Raw genomic sequence first — 17,865 nt, 5'->3', positions numbered from 1 at the left:
TTTTAAAATGTGCCCTGGGGGTATATAAGGTTTTTATGGAAAGGATGGTCGTATACCCTTCTCAAGAGTCAAAAGTGATCGGTGGGTAACTAGCTCCCCCCCCCTAAGGCCCTTTTTCCCCAAATGCATCCAATCAAAATTTGGAGATAGCTATTTTGTTCAAAATAGTTCAAAGGCCAATTAACTATGCTTGCAGGGTTAACTCTCCCCCCAGGGTAAATGGCTCTGAGTTACAAAACTTAATTATTGTTACTTTGATACTTTCTTTACTTTGATATTTAGATTTAGTGATTTACGAGGTAACTGCGATTTACGGTGCAAGGGCTGTAAGTTGTGCAAGTTGCTTATTGTTACTTTTGTACTTTGTTTTCTTTGATCCTTTCTTTGTTTTGATACTTTGGTACTTTGATAGCTGCAGCTAAGCTTGCAAGCAAACGAATCTGTTCAATTTATAATTCAAACATTGGGTGATGAACTTGTGAGATTTAATTAGGGGTTATGGGCCGGGGGTTAGCTGACCTTTATTGTTTCAATTTAAGTATAAATATATTTTCATTTTTTGATAGATTTCCATTTATATACTGTGAGAAGGCTTGTTCCAATCAATATAAACATTTGATTTTGTTTATACGCCAGTGAATGGAAGTGTTTATTTAATATGTGAGTTTTGTTTTCCTATTTATTTACACTTTTTCTTTTATTTGTTTAGTATGTTTTTATGTTGATGTAAGTTAAGGTTCTTTAAAAAAGAACTTTTTTTTTCATTTTTTTATATTTTTTTTCCGTTGAGAAAGGCTCCCGGATGTGGGGCCGAAATATTCGGAGTATTTTTGTTTAATTAAGTGTTTGTATTCACTGCTTTATAGAAATTAAAACCCGTTTTTCTTGTTTAATTTTTTGTAAAAGAAACTTTCCGAAAGTTTTTTCCCCATATGTTTCCGAAAGAATCAGGGTGTACTTCTAATGAATGGTGTCTCCACTAAAAACGAGTATGGCTACTGCCCGTTTCCAAAACGGTAAAAGTGTCATTCTCTTAACTAATTTTTTTTTACCTAGAATTAATTAGAAAAAACCTTTTTCCTAAAATAAATTTTCGAAAAAAGTAAAGAACTCCATTAAACCAAGAATGAATAAAAATAGAATCAAATAATCTACCAAGCATACAAGTACAACAAATCAGTATCAATAAATAAATGAAACCCAAAACATACGGAAATTAAAATAAATAACAGAGTCAAACTAAAAATGAGCAGAAACTAATATGAGTAGGGTTCAAAAACCCCATGCTTTCTAAAAGCCAGAATATAATTTGGATTTTACTGAAAAATTCAAATTAATTTACTGGCTTTAAGAAAGCACAGGGCTTTAGAACCCTACTCATATTAATTTCTGCTCGTTTTGAGTTTAATGGAGTTCTTTACTTAAAAAAAAAACTTACTTTGTTTAAAAAGTTTTATTTAATTAATTTCTGTTCGTTTTATAATGACATAGTCTTTTTCAGGGAAAAGACTGAGCCTCTTCTAAATTTAAAAAACCATCCCTTCCATAAAAACCATAAATACCCACTGGGAACAACTTACTACCTTTTCCCCTAATCTCTGGGGTTTGTTTCAATCCTAAAAGCCGTGTTATATGATATTTAGACTATTTTGAATAGAATGGCTATCTCAAAATTTCTACTAGATACATTTCTGGACAATACGACATGTGTGTGTGTGTGGGAGACGGGGGAGGGGAGGTAGCTGCCCTCCGATCACTTTTACTCTTAAAAAGAGCACTACAGCGTCTGATTACCAATCCAATGAGCCCCCTGCGTAGTTTATATGGCGAAATTTTGAATATAATTTTCGAGAAAGAAGAATAAAATAAAGACAGCAATAAAGGAGGATCTGGTCTCGCAGACAACATATCAAAGACTCATAGACAGACAATAGAATAGAAGCCAAAATCTTGCTAGTTTTACTATTTAATTAAAAAAATCAAATGAAAGTAAAGTGACTTCAAAAATTGAAACAAACAAAGTTATTCCGTATGTGAGATGGACTACCCCCTCCTCTTGACGCTAAAACCTAATAGTATAGTGCTAAACTGACAGTAATTATGACTGCACCCACTACTACCTCCTACAACTCACTGCAGCGCAAAGCCACATGAGGTCAGCACTTCACATATAGTTTATGACGAGCTGTTAGTGTTTTATTAAAAGATTGTCTTTTAAAGCTTGAACGTAAAATGTTGGTATGTTAAAGCAACCGCTCATCAATGCACGTTTTTATTCGTGAGGTATTACAATTTTTTTTTCTTCCAATTACGCTTATGCAGTCGCTCTAAAGGATTGGGAACAAATTTTAGACTTTAGTGCGAAGAGCAGGGGTTATTGCGGGGGCAATTTCCTAATGTAAGGAATAGCTGCTGTTCGTTTCTAAGTTTTAATGTAGATCTTTACTTTCACTTGAAAAAAATTGTTCATTGATTTCTGTCGTATTTACGACTATACCAAGGGTTACCTTAAATATGAGGAGAGCTACCAACCTGATTCTTTAAAATCGAAATTTTACTTTTTCAGAACAGTGCTTCGAGAATAAGAGCTAATATAGCTTATTCACTTTTCAAAATAACTCATAATTATTTAAAATAAACTATCATCTCCGTAATAAGGGGTGTCTTTTGCCATCTCACCAGTCATGCAGCGTATTCTATCCTATACTTATCCATATCAAAATATTCTTCCTAATGAAGAGAGTCAAAGGTTAAATTCATGATAACCTTAATATTCATTCAATTCATCTGAACCACTTCTCATTCGAAGTAAAAAAAAAAGGGTCTAAACGCCGTTAAGGGACTTCTATACCCCCCTCCCCATATGAAAATCCGTTTACCAACACTCTGATAGATCATGTACAACTATGTAACACTATGGAGGTTAATCTTACTGGATAAACGATTTATAATGACGGTTTATTTTCATGGGCTGCATTTATATTTAGAGGAGGAATAAAATACTGCATACCAGTACGGCATTTGAGACCATGAGGCTAAAATAAACAACCTTAAAACAGCTACAAGAATTTTTCCTCCATTGAAGCCTTGTCCGGACCAAGACCATGGAATGCGGTAAAACAAGAAACATTCCCATTTAAATTTCTATAAAAACAAAGCTTTTGGTAGCACCTCCCGCATCCCGGGAACTTCCTAGCGGCACTCATGATGCTACCCCACCTCTACCCCCTTTATTGCCACTAAGCATGTGAATCTATGAATACAATCAATAGCGTTACTCAGAAAAAAAAATTGTCAATAGGAAGCGGCGACATTTTACCCCACAGCACCGATATTAAAGACTTAGTCTAAAAATAGTCACGAGAACGAAGGAATATTCCCCCTTTCCTGAAAACTGTTCTTATGCTTACCTAAAGACTCATAGAGTTAGAAAACTTTGGCATAAAAATGCTCCTTTTGAGGCTACAGGCACACTTTCCCCTGCCAGTTTCGTAATTATCCACCAACCCTCCTCCATGATAGCTCTTGCATAATTATACACAACTCTACATAATTATATCAAGTCCTAAATGAACCAAACCAGCTAAATGAAGCTTTAAGATAATTGTCTATGTTAACCGTTTATTTTGAATGAAATATGTTAATCTTTAGGAACGCATGTGCTGCCACATGGCATTATTGCCTCTGAAACTGGGAAGCTACATATTTTATTTTTTAGATAATTTTTAACCAATCGGCTATCTCAGAATTTTTCACTCGGTAGCTTTTTGGTACTCTTTGGGCCAAAATCGTTTTCCGCTACAAAATACCTTTTTTCTGTGGCAAATCTTTCCTGCTACCTAGAGAAAGAACTACAGCTATTAATTTTTGCATCACGCGTCACAAATTTTCTTCAACACATGCTAAAGATTTAATTTTCTCCCACCCAGTCGGAGACAACAATCAAAAATCGTTTTGGCCTATTTTCAGAGGGCACAATTTAATACAACCAAATTTCCGTTCAAAATTATTTGATTTCATTGAAGTCTCCTTCACCTAGTCTATACATCCCGCAAGTTTAAAAGTGATGAGAGGTTAAAAAATTTTGAGCAAATTTCCAGACATCACAAAAAAAAGAAAAAAAACAAACAAAGCCAAATCTACTTTAGTTTTTTTAGGCGTCACGAGTCTTTCAATCTGGGCAGATAAAAAAATTTCAAGCACAATAACTCCTTTAGATCTGGGCATTTTCTTGAGAGAACTACACTTAGTTTCAACTTTCTGTTGTGATTATTGGATTCCCCATGATCTATGAAGTTACAAATATAAGTTTAAAGCGAATCAGAAAAAAAATGGCCCAATTTTGACGCATGCCACAATTCGTTTGTGCACTGAAGCCCCCTGGCCAAGGGATTTACAGAAGCAAGTTTCAAATTTATCATACATTAAAAAAATATGGGACTATTTTTGGGCTCTTTCAACGCCCAAAAAATTGAGCTTCCGAAGTCTCAGGGAACGATCCGTGAAAGATAGAAACAGATCCGATAGTCCAGTGCCAAAAATATCACCCTTTTTTAGCTAAAGTATATCTGTGAAAAACGGACAAATTACATACTTTAGGGCTTTTGAGCCTGGAGTTATGTCACCCCTGGAGACATATTTATTGGATATTTCAACTACCCTGAGAAAAATGAATACTTTAAAGTATGATCACATGCCATGAGTTTTCCGGGGTAGTAAAAGGCAGAAGGGGCTAGGGTTAGAGAATCGTGTTACCCTCCAATCACTGAAGGCCCTTAAAATGGCCAATATAGGTTTCGATTTCAGATCGCACCCTCCTAAGTTTCTACGGCCACCCCTTCTCTAGGAAACGGCCGAGGGGAAAATTCCATGGGAGACCCGTTGCTCTTAACTTGGTCAACAATGTTGCCCTGAATCTGTTTTTTATTTTTAAATAAAGATGAATATTATATAATTTTGACTTGCTTCGCAAATTTTCTGCGCGAGTCTGGATAGTTAAGCGGGCAATCAGGCATATGAGAGAATATGGCATTCTCGACCTGGGAAGTCTTTTTATTTTTACCCGGCGCATTTTCAGGTAAGCTGCTAAAGAAGGCAAGGAAAGGTAGGCTTAGAGTGTATAAGTGTCTTTGCTTACCCAATCCTAACAGCGTCCTGTAAATTATTGGACTATAGAGTAGATTAAAATTCTCCTCCACTGGCAAACAGAAGGCACCCATTAACAGGGAAGATCAAAGAGCACGCTCCGTGGGACTAGTGGCACCAATTTACAATTATTTTTTTTTTGGGGGGGGGGGGTACGGCTGAATGCATAGATCATAATCTATAGAGGGACGGGTGCAATTTTCTTCAATGGAAATATCAAAAAGGTTATTTTTCATTGGAAATACCAAAAACAGATGTTTTTCGAAATCGAGGGGGAGATGGCAAATGCCCCCCCCCCCCCACTTGACACCACTCCATAGGCTGTGAAGGCCCATATAAGAATAGTTCAGAGGCTACTCAATAGAAGTCTGTGTGCCCCTGAAGGCGCTGTAGAAACTAGTGTCTAATCTAACGTAAGGATAGTCAAGTAATGCAAGTTTATTAGTCATTCATTTCCATGTTTTCACAACTCAATAGTGTGACGTTTGGATCATATGCCCACTTTGGAAATACACGCTTATAAAGATTCAACAAAACAGTGTCCTGAGATTTGATTTGCTTGTTGAATATACATTTCATGTGACCGTGTGTCCCAAGAGGCTCTCGAATATGTCCTCGTAAGCCATATTTTGTATGTAACTCCAATGGTTTGAACCAAAGAATATCCTCCTTATTGTAGAACATAAATCTGACTACAGCATGCCTTTTCTTCACCTGAAATTAATAGAGAAGTAGGAACAAGAGAGACAAAAAATATCCTTATATGAATCATTGGTTAATATGAAAAGTCTTGTGATGGTTCTTTATCTGCCTTTAATGGACGTAAAAAAAAGCAGGAAGTCAGCACAACCAAACGTTATAGAGAAAAGATTGAGTCTTATACCTTGAAACAAGTTTTTAGGCCCTGGTACCAAGACTTTTACGTTTTCTTTTCGCTGATTGTTTGCCCAGAAGATTTCCTTGGAACAATTTTACAGAGTTCGCGGAATAGTTTTAGAGGAGATAGGCAAGGAATAAAAAATCCTATTAGTAGCATTCATCATTTGAGTTTAATAACATATCAGTATTCGACATTATCAGGACTCCGAAAAGCGGATGAAGATTTGCTAGATGTTTTCCAGAGAAATTGCTTAAGGATTTTTCTGGGTACCCTGCTGACTGACTGTATTTCAAACAATAGGCTTATGAAAAATATGGTTCAATACCGCTCTCTAGGGCTATAATGAAAGAAAGGTTGAGGTGGCTAGGATACGTTGTGCGGATGACAGATTGCCGAAGATTGTTCTTTTCGGCCAACCATCTAGGGCTAAACGGAAAGCAGGTCGTCCCCGTCTGGGATGGGAGGACGTCATAAAGAAAGATCTAAAGGAAATGGGAACTTCGTGGGCGGGTGTAAAAAGGGAGGAGTGGGCGGGTGTAAAAACGTGTGTTGGCCTCAGTCGGCTTGGTGCTGCGGTGCGTTGTTAGTAGTAGTAGTAGTATTCGACATTAAATGTTTGACCTAAAGTTTCTGTAACATACTTGCCAGTTTTGTTACAGCAGCTCAAAGGAGGCAAATTTAAAGAGCATTGGAACTACTGCCTAATCACTGCAGTGCCCGTGTCGAAATAGGGTATTACTTGCCACATTTTGAACTATTTTATAGGCAGTTCTGGCTGGCATTACTGACGTAAATCTAGACACTTTAGAAAGTGAGCTATTTCAATGAGCCTTCACTAGACCCGGTGGGATAGAAAAATATTCCCATCCCCAAGAGGTGCATTGAGGATCAGTACCAAGGAAAAATTTTCATGAGTAAAAAGTACAAAATCCAGATTTTGATATAAAGATACACTTTTCTGAAGAATTCCGCTTCTCCCCAAAGGAAAAATTCCTCGATGCCCCCTAGCGTCATGGAACTTACGCGCCTTCTGATGGACCCGCATATTGCGTTTTTTTTCTTTTTTTCTTCATAAGCCTCATTATTCAGTAAAGACCTATCATCATGGCTGTAATTTCTTTCCTTTCTTTTAATCGCGTTGAACCTGAAGTAGCCTTTGCATTTTTGTGTGGATGCATCGACATTCTTATGTTACCTTTAAGGTCAAAGAGTATGGGTAACTTATAAGAGTGGAAACTGTCACTAGTGTCGACAAATAAACTATCAACACCATCTAGCGTTTGGCGACACTTGAAAATTTTTCAAGCTTCGTAATCGCTTTTTTGTTGGGAACTGAGATAAAACACTTGTTACTAACCTAATTTTACCAGTTACACTCGCTAAATTAGTTATTTTTATTACTGCACTGGATATATAAATGTTTTTACTTTTATAACTTTAATAAATCAAATAATATTAACATTTTGATTATTAAATATCAGTATACGTACATTAAAATGATAATGCACATTCATTTGTGTTTCTTTTTCAGTAAAGTACAATTTATGTTCTGGCCTTGGGAAGGCATAGGGGTTTTGAGCCCTACTCATATTAATTTCTGCTCGTTTTGAGTTTGACTTGGTTATTTGTTGTAATTTCAGTTCGTTTTGGGTTTCATTTATTTATCGATGCTGATTTGTGGTAGTTTCACGCTTGGTAGATTATTTGGTTTTATTTTTGCTCGTTTTTGGTTTAATGGAGTTCTTTACTTTTCTTTAAAAAACTTATTTTGTGGAATTTTTTTTTTTTAATTAATCTTAAGAAACAAGCTTGCGAAACCACGTATCAAATTAAACTCAAATAGCTAAGCACTTACGATACATTACAAATCATGCTGGAACAATATTAAATTTTTGTTTACATTTCCTAATTGTACGCTTGGGAAAGTTTTGGTAATGTGTTTCAATTAAGAGTAAACGGAAATGGTCGGATCTTTTAATGCTTGGTTTTAGCAAGTTATTAGGGGAAATTGGTAATGTCTAAGCAAAACACTGTTTTTTTTTTATGTCTGTTGGGTTTATCTACCTTTGTTTTCTTAAGTTTGGTTCTAGTTTATGCTAAGACTAGTTTGTATCACTTTTTACTAGTCTTTAGAATAAAACTTCCTTTGAACGTTTCACAAATCAATCCGGAAAAGTGTTTTTTGATCTGTGGTTTGTTAGGATTGAATATATTTTATGGAGTTCTTTACTTTTCTTCGAAAAATTTATTTTGTGGAAAATATTTTTTTTAAATTAATTTCTGTTCGTTTTATATTGACATAATCTTTGCAGGGAAAAAGAAAATAATACTTTAAATCTTTTCGTTTTTTTTAAGACTTTATAGTTTGGCCTGCTATTTGTATGCTGGAGAAAAATTTTCAGCAATTTTTAACAACATAGACCCTTTTAAAAAACTGGATACAAATAATAGTGTTTAATTTAGTTTCATGCCTCCTCTAGTTGACCTGAAATAGAAAACTTGATACCATTCGCAAAAAAAATCTGTTTACTTTCTTTGATAGCTTGGATACACTTACGCTATTTTGATTCGGTTAAATTTTAAGAGCAGAAGCAGCCCCGAAAGTCTGAACATTATACTCTTAGTTGTTCTAAGGATATTGCTGAGATGCCTTATTGGCAATTATCATTAACACAGAGCATTTTGATTTAATCTCAAGGCAACACTTAGTTTTTAAATATAATGGGGAAATGGGAGGGTGGGCGTGGGAGGGGGATTAGTTGCCCTCCAATCACTTTCGAAAATTAAAAAGGACACTAGCCCTTTCAATTTCCAATCGAATGAGCCGTTTTTGAGTTTCTACGACAACGCTTTCTATAAACACATTATATGCCATGAGAGCATAATTTTATCTCAAAATTTTGATTGGATGTGTTTGGGGAAATGGTGGGCATGAGAGGGGCGTTAGTTGCTCTCCAATCACTTTCGACTACTAAAAAAGACACTAGCCCTTTCAATTTCCAATCGAATGAGCCCTTTTGGAGTTTCTCAGACAACGCTTTCTTTAAACACATTATATGCCATGAGGGCATAATTTACAACCCTTGCCCTGTGGGTTGTGTGGGGGTTGTCATCCTCAAAGACCTAATTTCCAGAACTTTCAACTACTTTAAAAAATGGCTATCTCAAAATTTTGATTGGATGTGTTTGGGGAAATGGTGGACATGAGAGGGGCGTTAGTTGGTCTCCAATCACTTTCAACTATTAAAAAGGGCACTTGCCCTTTCAATTTCCAATTGAATGAGCCCTTTTAAAAGTTTCTACGACAACGCTTTCAACAAAAACCTTACATGCCCCTAGGGCATAATTTACAACCCATGCCCTGAGGGCTGGGGGGGGGGGTTGTCATCCTCAAGAACCTAATTTCTAGAACTTTCAACTACGTTGAACAAAATTGCTATCTCAAAAATTTGATTGGATGGGTTTGGATGGGCGTGAGAGGCGGGATTAGTTGCCCTCAAATCACTTCCGACTATTAAAAAGGGCACTAGCCCTTTCAATTTCCAATCGAATGAGCCCTTTTGAAGTTTCTACGACAACGCTTTCTATAAAAAACTTATATTCCCCAGGGCATAACTTACAACGCTTGCTCTGAGGGCTGTGAGGGGGTTGTAATGCGCAAAGACTTAATTTCCGGACCTTTTAACTAAGCTGAACAAAATGGCTATCTCAAAATTTTGATTCGATGTGTTTGGGGAAATGGTGGGCGTAAAAGGGGGGTTACTTACCCTCCAATCACTTTCGACTATTAAAAAGGGCACTAGCCCTTTCAATTTCCAATCGAATGATTCCTTTTTGAAGTTTCTACGACAACGTTTTCTATAAAAAAAAACTTATATGCCCCCAGGGCATAACTTACAACCCTTGCCCTGAGGGCTTTGGGGGGATTTTCATCCTCAAAAACATAATTTCTGGACTTTTTAACTACGTCGAACAAAATGGCTATCTCACAATCTTGATTGGATGTGTTCGGGTTAATGATGGATGTGAAAGGGGTATTAGTTATCCTCCATTCACGTTCGAATATTAAAAAGGGAACAGACCCTTCTAATTTCCAATCGAACGAGCCCTTTTTGAAGTTTCTACAATATTACTATCTATAAAAATCTTATATGCCCCCAGGGCTCAACTTACAACCCTTGCCCAGAGGGCTCTGAGGGGGTTATCCTCCTCAAAGACCTAATTTCGAAAATCTTTAACTATGTTGAACAAAATGGCTATTAAAAATTCTGATTGGATGTGTTTGCGGAAAGGTTGGGCGTGAGAGGGGGGTTAGTTGCCCTCCTATCACTTTCGACAATTGAAAAGGGCACAATCCCTTTCAATTTCCATTCGAATGAGCCCTTTTTAAGTTTCTACGGCAACACTTTCAATAAAAAACCTTATATACCCCAAAGGCATAACTTACAACCCTTACCCTGAGGGCTGAGGTGGGGGGGGGGGGAGTGTCATCCTCAAAAACCTAATTCCCAGAACTTTCAACTACGTTGAACAAAATGGCTATCTCAAAATTTTGATTGGATGGGTTTGGATAAATGGTGGGCGTGAGAGGGGTGTTAGTTGCCTTCCAATCACTTTCGACTTTTAAAAACGGCACAATCCATTTGAATTTCCAATAGAATGAGCCCTTTTTGAAGTTTCTACGGCAAAACTTTCTATAAAAACCTTAAAATCCCCAGGGCATAACTTACAACCCTTGCCCTGAGGGCTGTGGGGGAGTGTCCTCCTCAAAACATAATTTCTATCTGGGAATCAACTACGCTGAGCAAAGTGGCTATCTCAAAATTTTGATTGAATGTGTTTGGGGAAATGGTGGGCATGGAAGGAGTGTTAGTTGTCCTCCAATCACTTTTCACTATTCAAAAGAGCACTAGCCATTCCAATTTTCAATCGAATGAGCCCTTTTACAAGTTTTTACGATAACTCCTTCGACACGAAATGCTCTGGTCTAAAGGAAAAAAAAAAATCATTGTGCCAACATCGTTCTTTACTTGGGCAGCGCGATTGCGCTGCCTATGATAATTCAAAAATCTACTTCATTACATTTAGCCTGTTATTATTTTTCATATTGTTGTCATTGTTTCCACATCATCCCTCACGAGCTTAGCTTTCGGTGCACTACTGATTAATTTTTGGTATTCTCATTTATAATTATAATGCTATTAATAAAAAATTGCAATATTGGCCATCATAAGAAATTCAACCATTATACATTCTACTATTTTTGTGTAAAATGATAATGCCGAAACCTGAGAAAAATGTCAGAACTTCGACAAACAATTGAGATAGCATGATACGATTCTTCTAGAATGAATTGGTAGGACCAGAGCAGAATCCTTGTTCTCTACAAAATTCAGAGTTTTTTCCACTCCATCACTGAATTTTTGGTTTTCCATCTAGAGCTGCTTTATCAAGTGAATTTTAATTGTGGAGTAGTTCCCGATATATTTTGTGCAGGTGTTGTTACTCCTGATTCCAAGAAAAGGAAAAATAGAAGTAGTTGCAGTTCATACCGGCAGATAGCTCTGTCGCCTACCTTGTGCAAGTTGTTGGAACTATTGGTAATTGATAATATAAACCAAGCTTGCTCGACACCAGACCATCAGTTTAGTTTGAATAAGGGATATAGCAGAGTTCATATCCATACAATTATAGCAAATTTTTTGGTAGAAATAGAAGAAAACGGTGAAAAGATGATTACGGCTGGCCATGACGTTCCTCGAGCCTTTGATTCGGGAATACATTCCGAATTATTACTGAGTGCTGAGGCTCGTGGTCTGAATCTGTCAATAGTGCGTATACATAGGGAAATGTATAGTAAGCTTTACGTTGTTATTAAAGTGCCAGTTCTTAATGGTTTAGAGCTTTCACGAGTTCGTATCAGAGTGTGGAGAGGGATTCGGCAGGGTGTTGTCTCTTCCTCTCTTCTTTATAATAGTAGTGTGGTAGAGGCCCAAAAAAGGTTACGGCAAGTTTTAATTTTAGAGGCATTGATCTGTCACTGGCTAATTATGCAGATAATGTGCTGAACCTAAGTAGGACTTATGCTGCAGTAAAAGAGAACTTTGATATTTTAAGTTATGAGTATCTAGATATTAAGCTATTCCACCTAGAGCTGCTTTATCAAGTGATCTTTAATTGTGGAGTGGTTTCCGATATATTTTGTGCGGGTGTTGTTACTCCTGTTTCCAAGAAAGGGAAAAATAGAAGTAGTTGCAGTTCATACCGGCCGATAGCTCTGTCGCCTACCTTGTTCAAGTTGTTGGAACTGTTGTTGATTGATAATATAAACCAAGCTTGCTCGACACCAGACCATCAGTTTAGTTTCAATAAGGGATATAGCCGAGTTCATATCCATACAAGTATAGCAAATTTTTTGGTAGAAATAGAAGAAAACGGTGAAAAGGTGATTACGGCTGGCCATGACGTTTCTCGAGCATTTGATTCGGGAATAAATTCTGAATTATTACTGAGTGCTGAGGCTCGTGGTCAGAATCTGTCAATAGTGCGTATATATATAGGGAAATGTATAGTAAGCTTTACGTTGTTGTTAAAGTGCCGGTTCTTAATGGTTTAGGGCTCACTCGGGTTTGTATAAGAGTGTGGAGAGGGATTGGGCAGGATGTTGTCTATTCCTCTTCTCTTTATAATAATAGTGTAGTAGAGGCCCAAAAAAGGTTACAGCTTTGATCTGTCACTGGCTAATTATGCAGATGATGTGCTGAACCAAAGTAGGGCTTATACTGCAGTAGAAGAGAACTTTGATATTTTAAATTATGAGTATCAAAAAATTGCTCTTAGTTTTAACCTGGAAAAGAGTGAAGCTGTTGTAGTAGGAAAGCCGACTGGTAATTCATCTGCTGAAGATATTCGCCTTGGATCACATCTTGTAAAACTTTCGTCTAGTATTACTTATCTCTGACTGCCAATTGGTTCAAGCTTAAAGAATATCAGGTCCCTCCTGCTTGAGTTTTTTAGTGAAAGACTGCGAAGGACATACGGACTTATTGTTGCGCGTAAATGTAGGTATAAGCGGGCAATTATGGGAAGGATATATAATGTCTTTTCTGTGCCCCTTTTATTTGCATTTCCTTCTGGGGACTGTTCAGTCAAACTGAGAAAATAGCTATCCGTCAAATGTATTTTCGTTATGCAAAGTTTCTATTAAGTATCACTTTATGGGAAATTAACCGACGGCTCGTGTCTAGTTTTGGTGTGGCGCAGCCCTTCGTTGTTATTGATTAAAGTCGGTCTCTGTTTATGAATACTATAAATCATGAAAATAGTTAATTTCATACTTTTTATGTGAGATCGAAGTGTGTTTATTTTTCTAGTCATTTAACACCTTGCGTGTTTTTCTTGGAAAATAAAATAATTCCTTCATTCATATATTACGATCAAAGGGGCATTCCAGGAATCAAGCCTCCTCTCTTTTTTATGCATTATTTTATAGTGACACAGTGACGTAAAATCACTATGTATTTTACAGTCAGTAAAATACTGACTAGTGACGACTAATCGATTCTTTTTATACAAAAGCGTTTGTTTTTTTAAAACTAATATTGCATAAATCCCGTAACAAAACAAGAATAAAATTGTCACCTCATCAATATGTCGCACAGGAAATGACTTTTTTTTAGGTTAGAATATTTTCCTTTGACAAACGCCAAAAGATAACACAATGCCTATTTTTGCTCGCATAAACTTTCAATAAATAGGAAAAATATAGGAAACTCAGGAAATAAAAACGATACGCTTGGTTTTTGGCTCAATTTTCTATGATTGCTTTCCGAATCTCTAGGATACAACATAAGAAAACATCCAACGAATTCATAAGACGAACTTGTTATTAAATTTGTAATTAAATAGGGGAAGCAACTCAAAGCTATTCGATTTTTTTTTAATATTACGAATAAATAGTATAAATAAATAACTGAATAGAACAATGAGTAACAGAAAAAATTAGACAGCAATAAAACAGAATAGCTCTTGCGTATTTTCGTCTTACAATACAATTGCCAGGGTCAATTGGAAAAATATCAGTAAACAGAATACAGCTAATACTAATGATTCGTCGTAAAGATACAGTAATACCTTACCTTAAATGGGTGACCACTTAAAACTGTTCTCTTCACGATAATTCTATCTGGATTCGAGTCTAGAACTGATCCAACAGCAACCAATTCGTCACCATCATTATCACGTTCAAAGACTAAGACTGATGACGGAGCAAATGTTATAGGAGCAAAACAAGTGGCAACGACATGTACTCCAGGTTTCAAAAATTTTTCAAATTTATGCTTATTTCCTAATGAGTGCTGGCTGAATATTGGTCGAGCAATGAAACGGCGGAAACCACATTGAAAGACAAGTTTATCTTTTGATTTAATGACCTTATCTGAATCAGAGTCCACTCTTTTTACAACAACATTCAGAACTGACATCCTATGCTCATGTGGCAGTAAGCCGACAATCACAAGAGGATATGTGTCATAAACATGTGGCTTGATAATGTTCCTTGGCACATCTTTAACACGGATTGTTACATAAGAGCCAGGTTTAACCCCTTCTCTTTGAAGTTTGTAAATCCTCTTTCTTGTCCTGTTGAAGTTTTCGAACTGATAAATACGCCCATAATCTAAAGGAAGTTCTTCCTTTGCATTCCAAGGACTGTCTTTAAATGAAGCAAGGCCGCGATATTTTTGAAAGCGTAGGCGGGCAAGTGTTTCATGTGGAGTGTCTACTTCATCTGGGAACATAGCATCTTCTCTTGCTTCTTTCAACCTTGCCCACTCATTTTTCTCGTCAGCGAAATTGACATGCTTGTCATAATCAACAGTAGCAGGTACAGTGCTTTCTAAGTCGTCTTCATCTGAGATTTTACCGGATTCTGACATCGCTTCTACTTCTGAGTCTGTGTCTTCATCTGCTGAAGGGACGTCTGAATCAGTTTCCTCGTCCTCACTTATTGTCTCGTTTTCTTCATCTGCCTCACTGATAAAATTAATATGTTTATTCCTATCCTCATCTGAAAAAACAGATAATATTAGTAAAAAAAAAACCGAAAGGAAAAGTTATAAATTTCACGATACTAAACAGTCTAATGAAAATGAAAACAAGTTTAAGAATGAAAAAAAGGTCTTCCCTATCCTATCTTTCACCAGTAATAACTTGCACAAACGCCTTGGGTTCTTTTTTTGGTACGTCTAGGCACGAAAAATAAAGAGAAAACAAATTGTTTTCAAACAAAATTAAAAAGAATATAAAGTAGACTCTGAAGCTGAGCTATTTTTTTGGCGTCTACCCACATAAAAAAATGGCATGGTGGCCAACTGCTTATATTTTCACCGCAATGCTGCTATTTGATGCTGTATCTTTAGAATTCTTATGCTATGATTCTAAAACACTTTTTGGATAAGTAAGCAGCAATCTAGTTTGAGCACGGTGATGAAAAAACAACCGATTGATGATGCAAAAAAATAAGAAGAAGGTAAGATCTTTCACTTAGCCTGCTGTGAAAAATTTTCAGCTATTAATAAACATATTATTTATTTTGTAGCTCATTTTAGCTTCCCACCATGGATTCTAAATCCATAGTATTTTTTAGATTTTGCTATATGAAATTCCGAGTTTGCCCCAAAAAGGAGGACGGGTGGGGCTGTGCTTGTTATATTATACGATATCAGAAAAAGAAATGCTGTCAAAAAATAAATATTCCAGTTCTGATGCTTATTTTGTCAGTTATAAAAACATTAAATTGTGTCATTTCATGTAAGGCACTGTATATACACAAACACGTGTGTAAATGAAGAATATACATATATATACCCCCCCCCCGCGCTAATTGAGGAGTTAAGTTACAAAAAGGATTACAAACACGGCATTTTTTCCACCAGACTTTCCTTTACTTTTGAAATCACTGCCACTTTCCTAGCCTTTATTTCGCGGAAAGAAGTTACAGAAATGGAAATGAAAAGCGCAAAAAAAACGAGCACAACTTCTACAGAGGAACCATGTATAAGAAATATGAGTGTCGTATTTAATATATCAACACATAATATACTTTACTTTTTAGGCAAAGAAAGCTAGGATATTGCAAATTTGTGACTTTATGGTGCATATTTGTTTCACTGCTGTACTAATTCATCCTAAAAAGTTAGAAGAAAGTAAGCAACAGCTACACAACGTCAGCCCACCTCCCCTTGAAGGATTAGTGTTCAAACATTATCAATCCTGATTAATAAACAAAAATTTTTAATGGTACCGGTTTCGAAAGTAGGTTTTTGGTTATTGACTGAAGTGCATAATTGGTGTGACTTTCACTTATTATTATTTTTTTTTTGGGGGGGGGGGGGTGACCAATCAGCACAATAATGAATTATAAATAACATGAAAATTAAGTGAGTCTCTCCCCCAAGAAACAAGTTTGATCTTATACAACCCCCCTTACCTTTAGCAGAAATTCAAGGTATGTACATTCAGGTTGATGTTCAAATTCTGACCTGAATATCGTGAAATTAAAATACTCATAGGCAGCTATTCTTAGATAAAAATGTAAAACCCTAGAAGGGTTATAAACAATGTCTAAATTAATTGGCACAAGCATAGTGTCAATTATGTCAATATTCACTAAATGAACCTTGTACAGGCCACAAGACTTGTAGGCTTTTGATCAATAGAACAATTTTTGTAAATGAGCGAAATTCAGGACCTGTAGCCATAGCGTGGTCTTATACCAGAGAGGAAAGCCTGAAATGACTCTCCATCAATGGCTGGGAAAGCATTTCACAAGCCGCCCAGAGAAATACAAAAACTACGACGCTTAAACTAGGAATAATTTACCTCACAACATGATGGATGACTTGTCAAAAAATTTACAGAAAAAGACAATGTTTTCTCTAAAGATTATATCTACACTAAATGAGACTTATCCTCATTAATCTTTAAAAAACAGACTCATAATAAGATTCACCAAAGACATAATTAGTGCCTTAAATTTGTTTTATTTATTTATTAAATTTTGATAATATAGTGGTATCTTCGGAATTTATTGGTGAGAAGTAGTTCATCAAGGCAACAATTTCTCAAAGAAAGAAAATCAAGAATTAAACAGGGTTTCCAAATGAAACTGAATTGTTCTGCTTTGTTCAAAGTTAATTGCTCGAACACGCATAATGACTGAATATTCGCCAAAGACTATTGGTAAAAGTGCTCTACCTGTAATATTTTGAAACGACAACAGCGTACCGATAAACTTGAGCGCATCAGCCTAAAATACAAAGGAAACAAAAATTGAAAAACAAGAAGAATTTCAAAGCCAGTTCGCTATGTGGGTGGTGAATAGGAAACAAAACGTCTTTCCTCATGAACACTACATAAAGTGTTTTCAACTAAAATTATTATACCTATCCCATTTTAGCTCTCTAAAATTGAGTAAATACAGTGGTCGAGATTTCGCACCTTAATTCAAAATTTTGTCCAATCTAAGTATTTTGTAAATTTTGTCTTTTATACTATTTTGTAACTTTGTTTCATAATTACAGTTGAAAGTGGCCCTGTAATATTTGGTATTTCTGTTTAATGTTTATAATGTGTTTAGTTGTAATTGTCTATAATATCAAGGTTGTTTTTTGAAACTTGTTTTGTCATGTCTAATCTGAGAGACGTTGTTGCCAGCCTGTACAAAGGGACGGAAAGTAACACGCCACAATGTCCCTTGTATATGGACTGATTCTATGCTTAAAGCGAACATTCTGGCAAAAGCAGTTCAAACCCCTGGATTGCTAAATAATAATTTCTAA

At 36.1% G+C, this 17,865-nt stretch overlaps 1 protein-coding gene across 2 annotated transcripts in view; it reads right to left on the bottom strand.

Annotated features, from left to right (window-relative positions):
- Window positions 1–5,565: 5,565 nt before the first annotated feature.
- Window positions 5,566–17,865, bottom strand: part of Tsr1 (Tsr1 ribosome assembly factor) — a 44,089-nt gene continuing 31,789 nt past the window's right edge. For both annotated transcript variants that reach the window (XM_089100227.1, XM_089100226.1), the window contains exons 4-5: window positions 14,164–15,092; window positions 5,566–5,859 (exon numbers count right to left, since the gene is read on the bottom strand). In XM_089100227.1, the coding sequence (XP_088956353.1) occupies window positions 5,587–5,859; window positions 14,164–15,092 (1,202 nt within the window). In that variant the 3' untranslated portion in view covers window positions 5,566–5,586. The remainder of the gene's footprint in view (window positions 5,860–14,163; window positions 15,093–17,865) is intronic.

Source organism: Artemia sp. Qi Xiang Cuo, chromosome 14 (assembly GCF_049724085.1).
Source record: "Artemia sp. Qi Xiang Cuo chromosome 14, ASM4972408v1, whole genome shotgun sequence".
Lineage (NCBI taxonomy): Eukaryota > Metazoa > Arthropoda > Branchiopoda > Anostraca > Artemiidae > Artemia > Artemia sp. Qi Xiang Cuo.
This window is presented reverse-complemented; position numbering and strand designations above follow the sequence as displayed.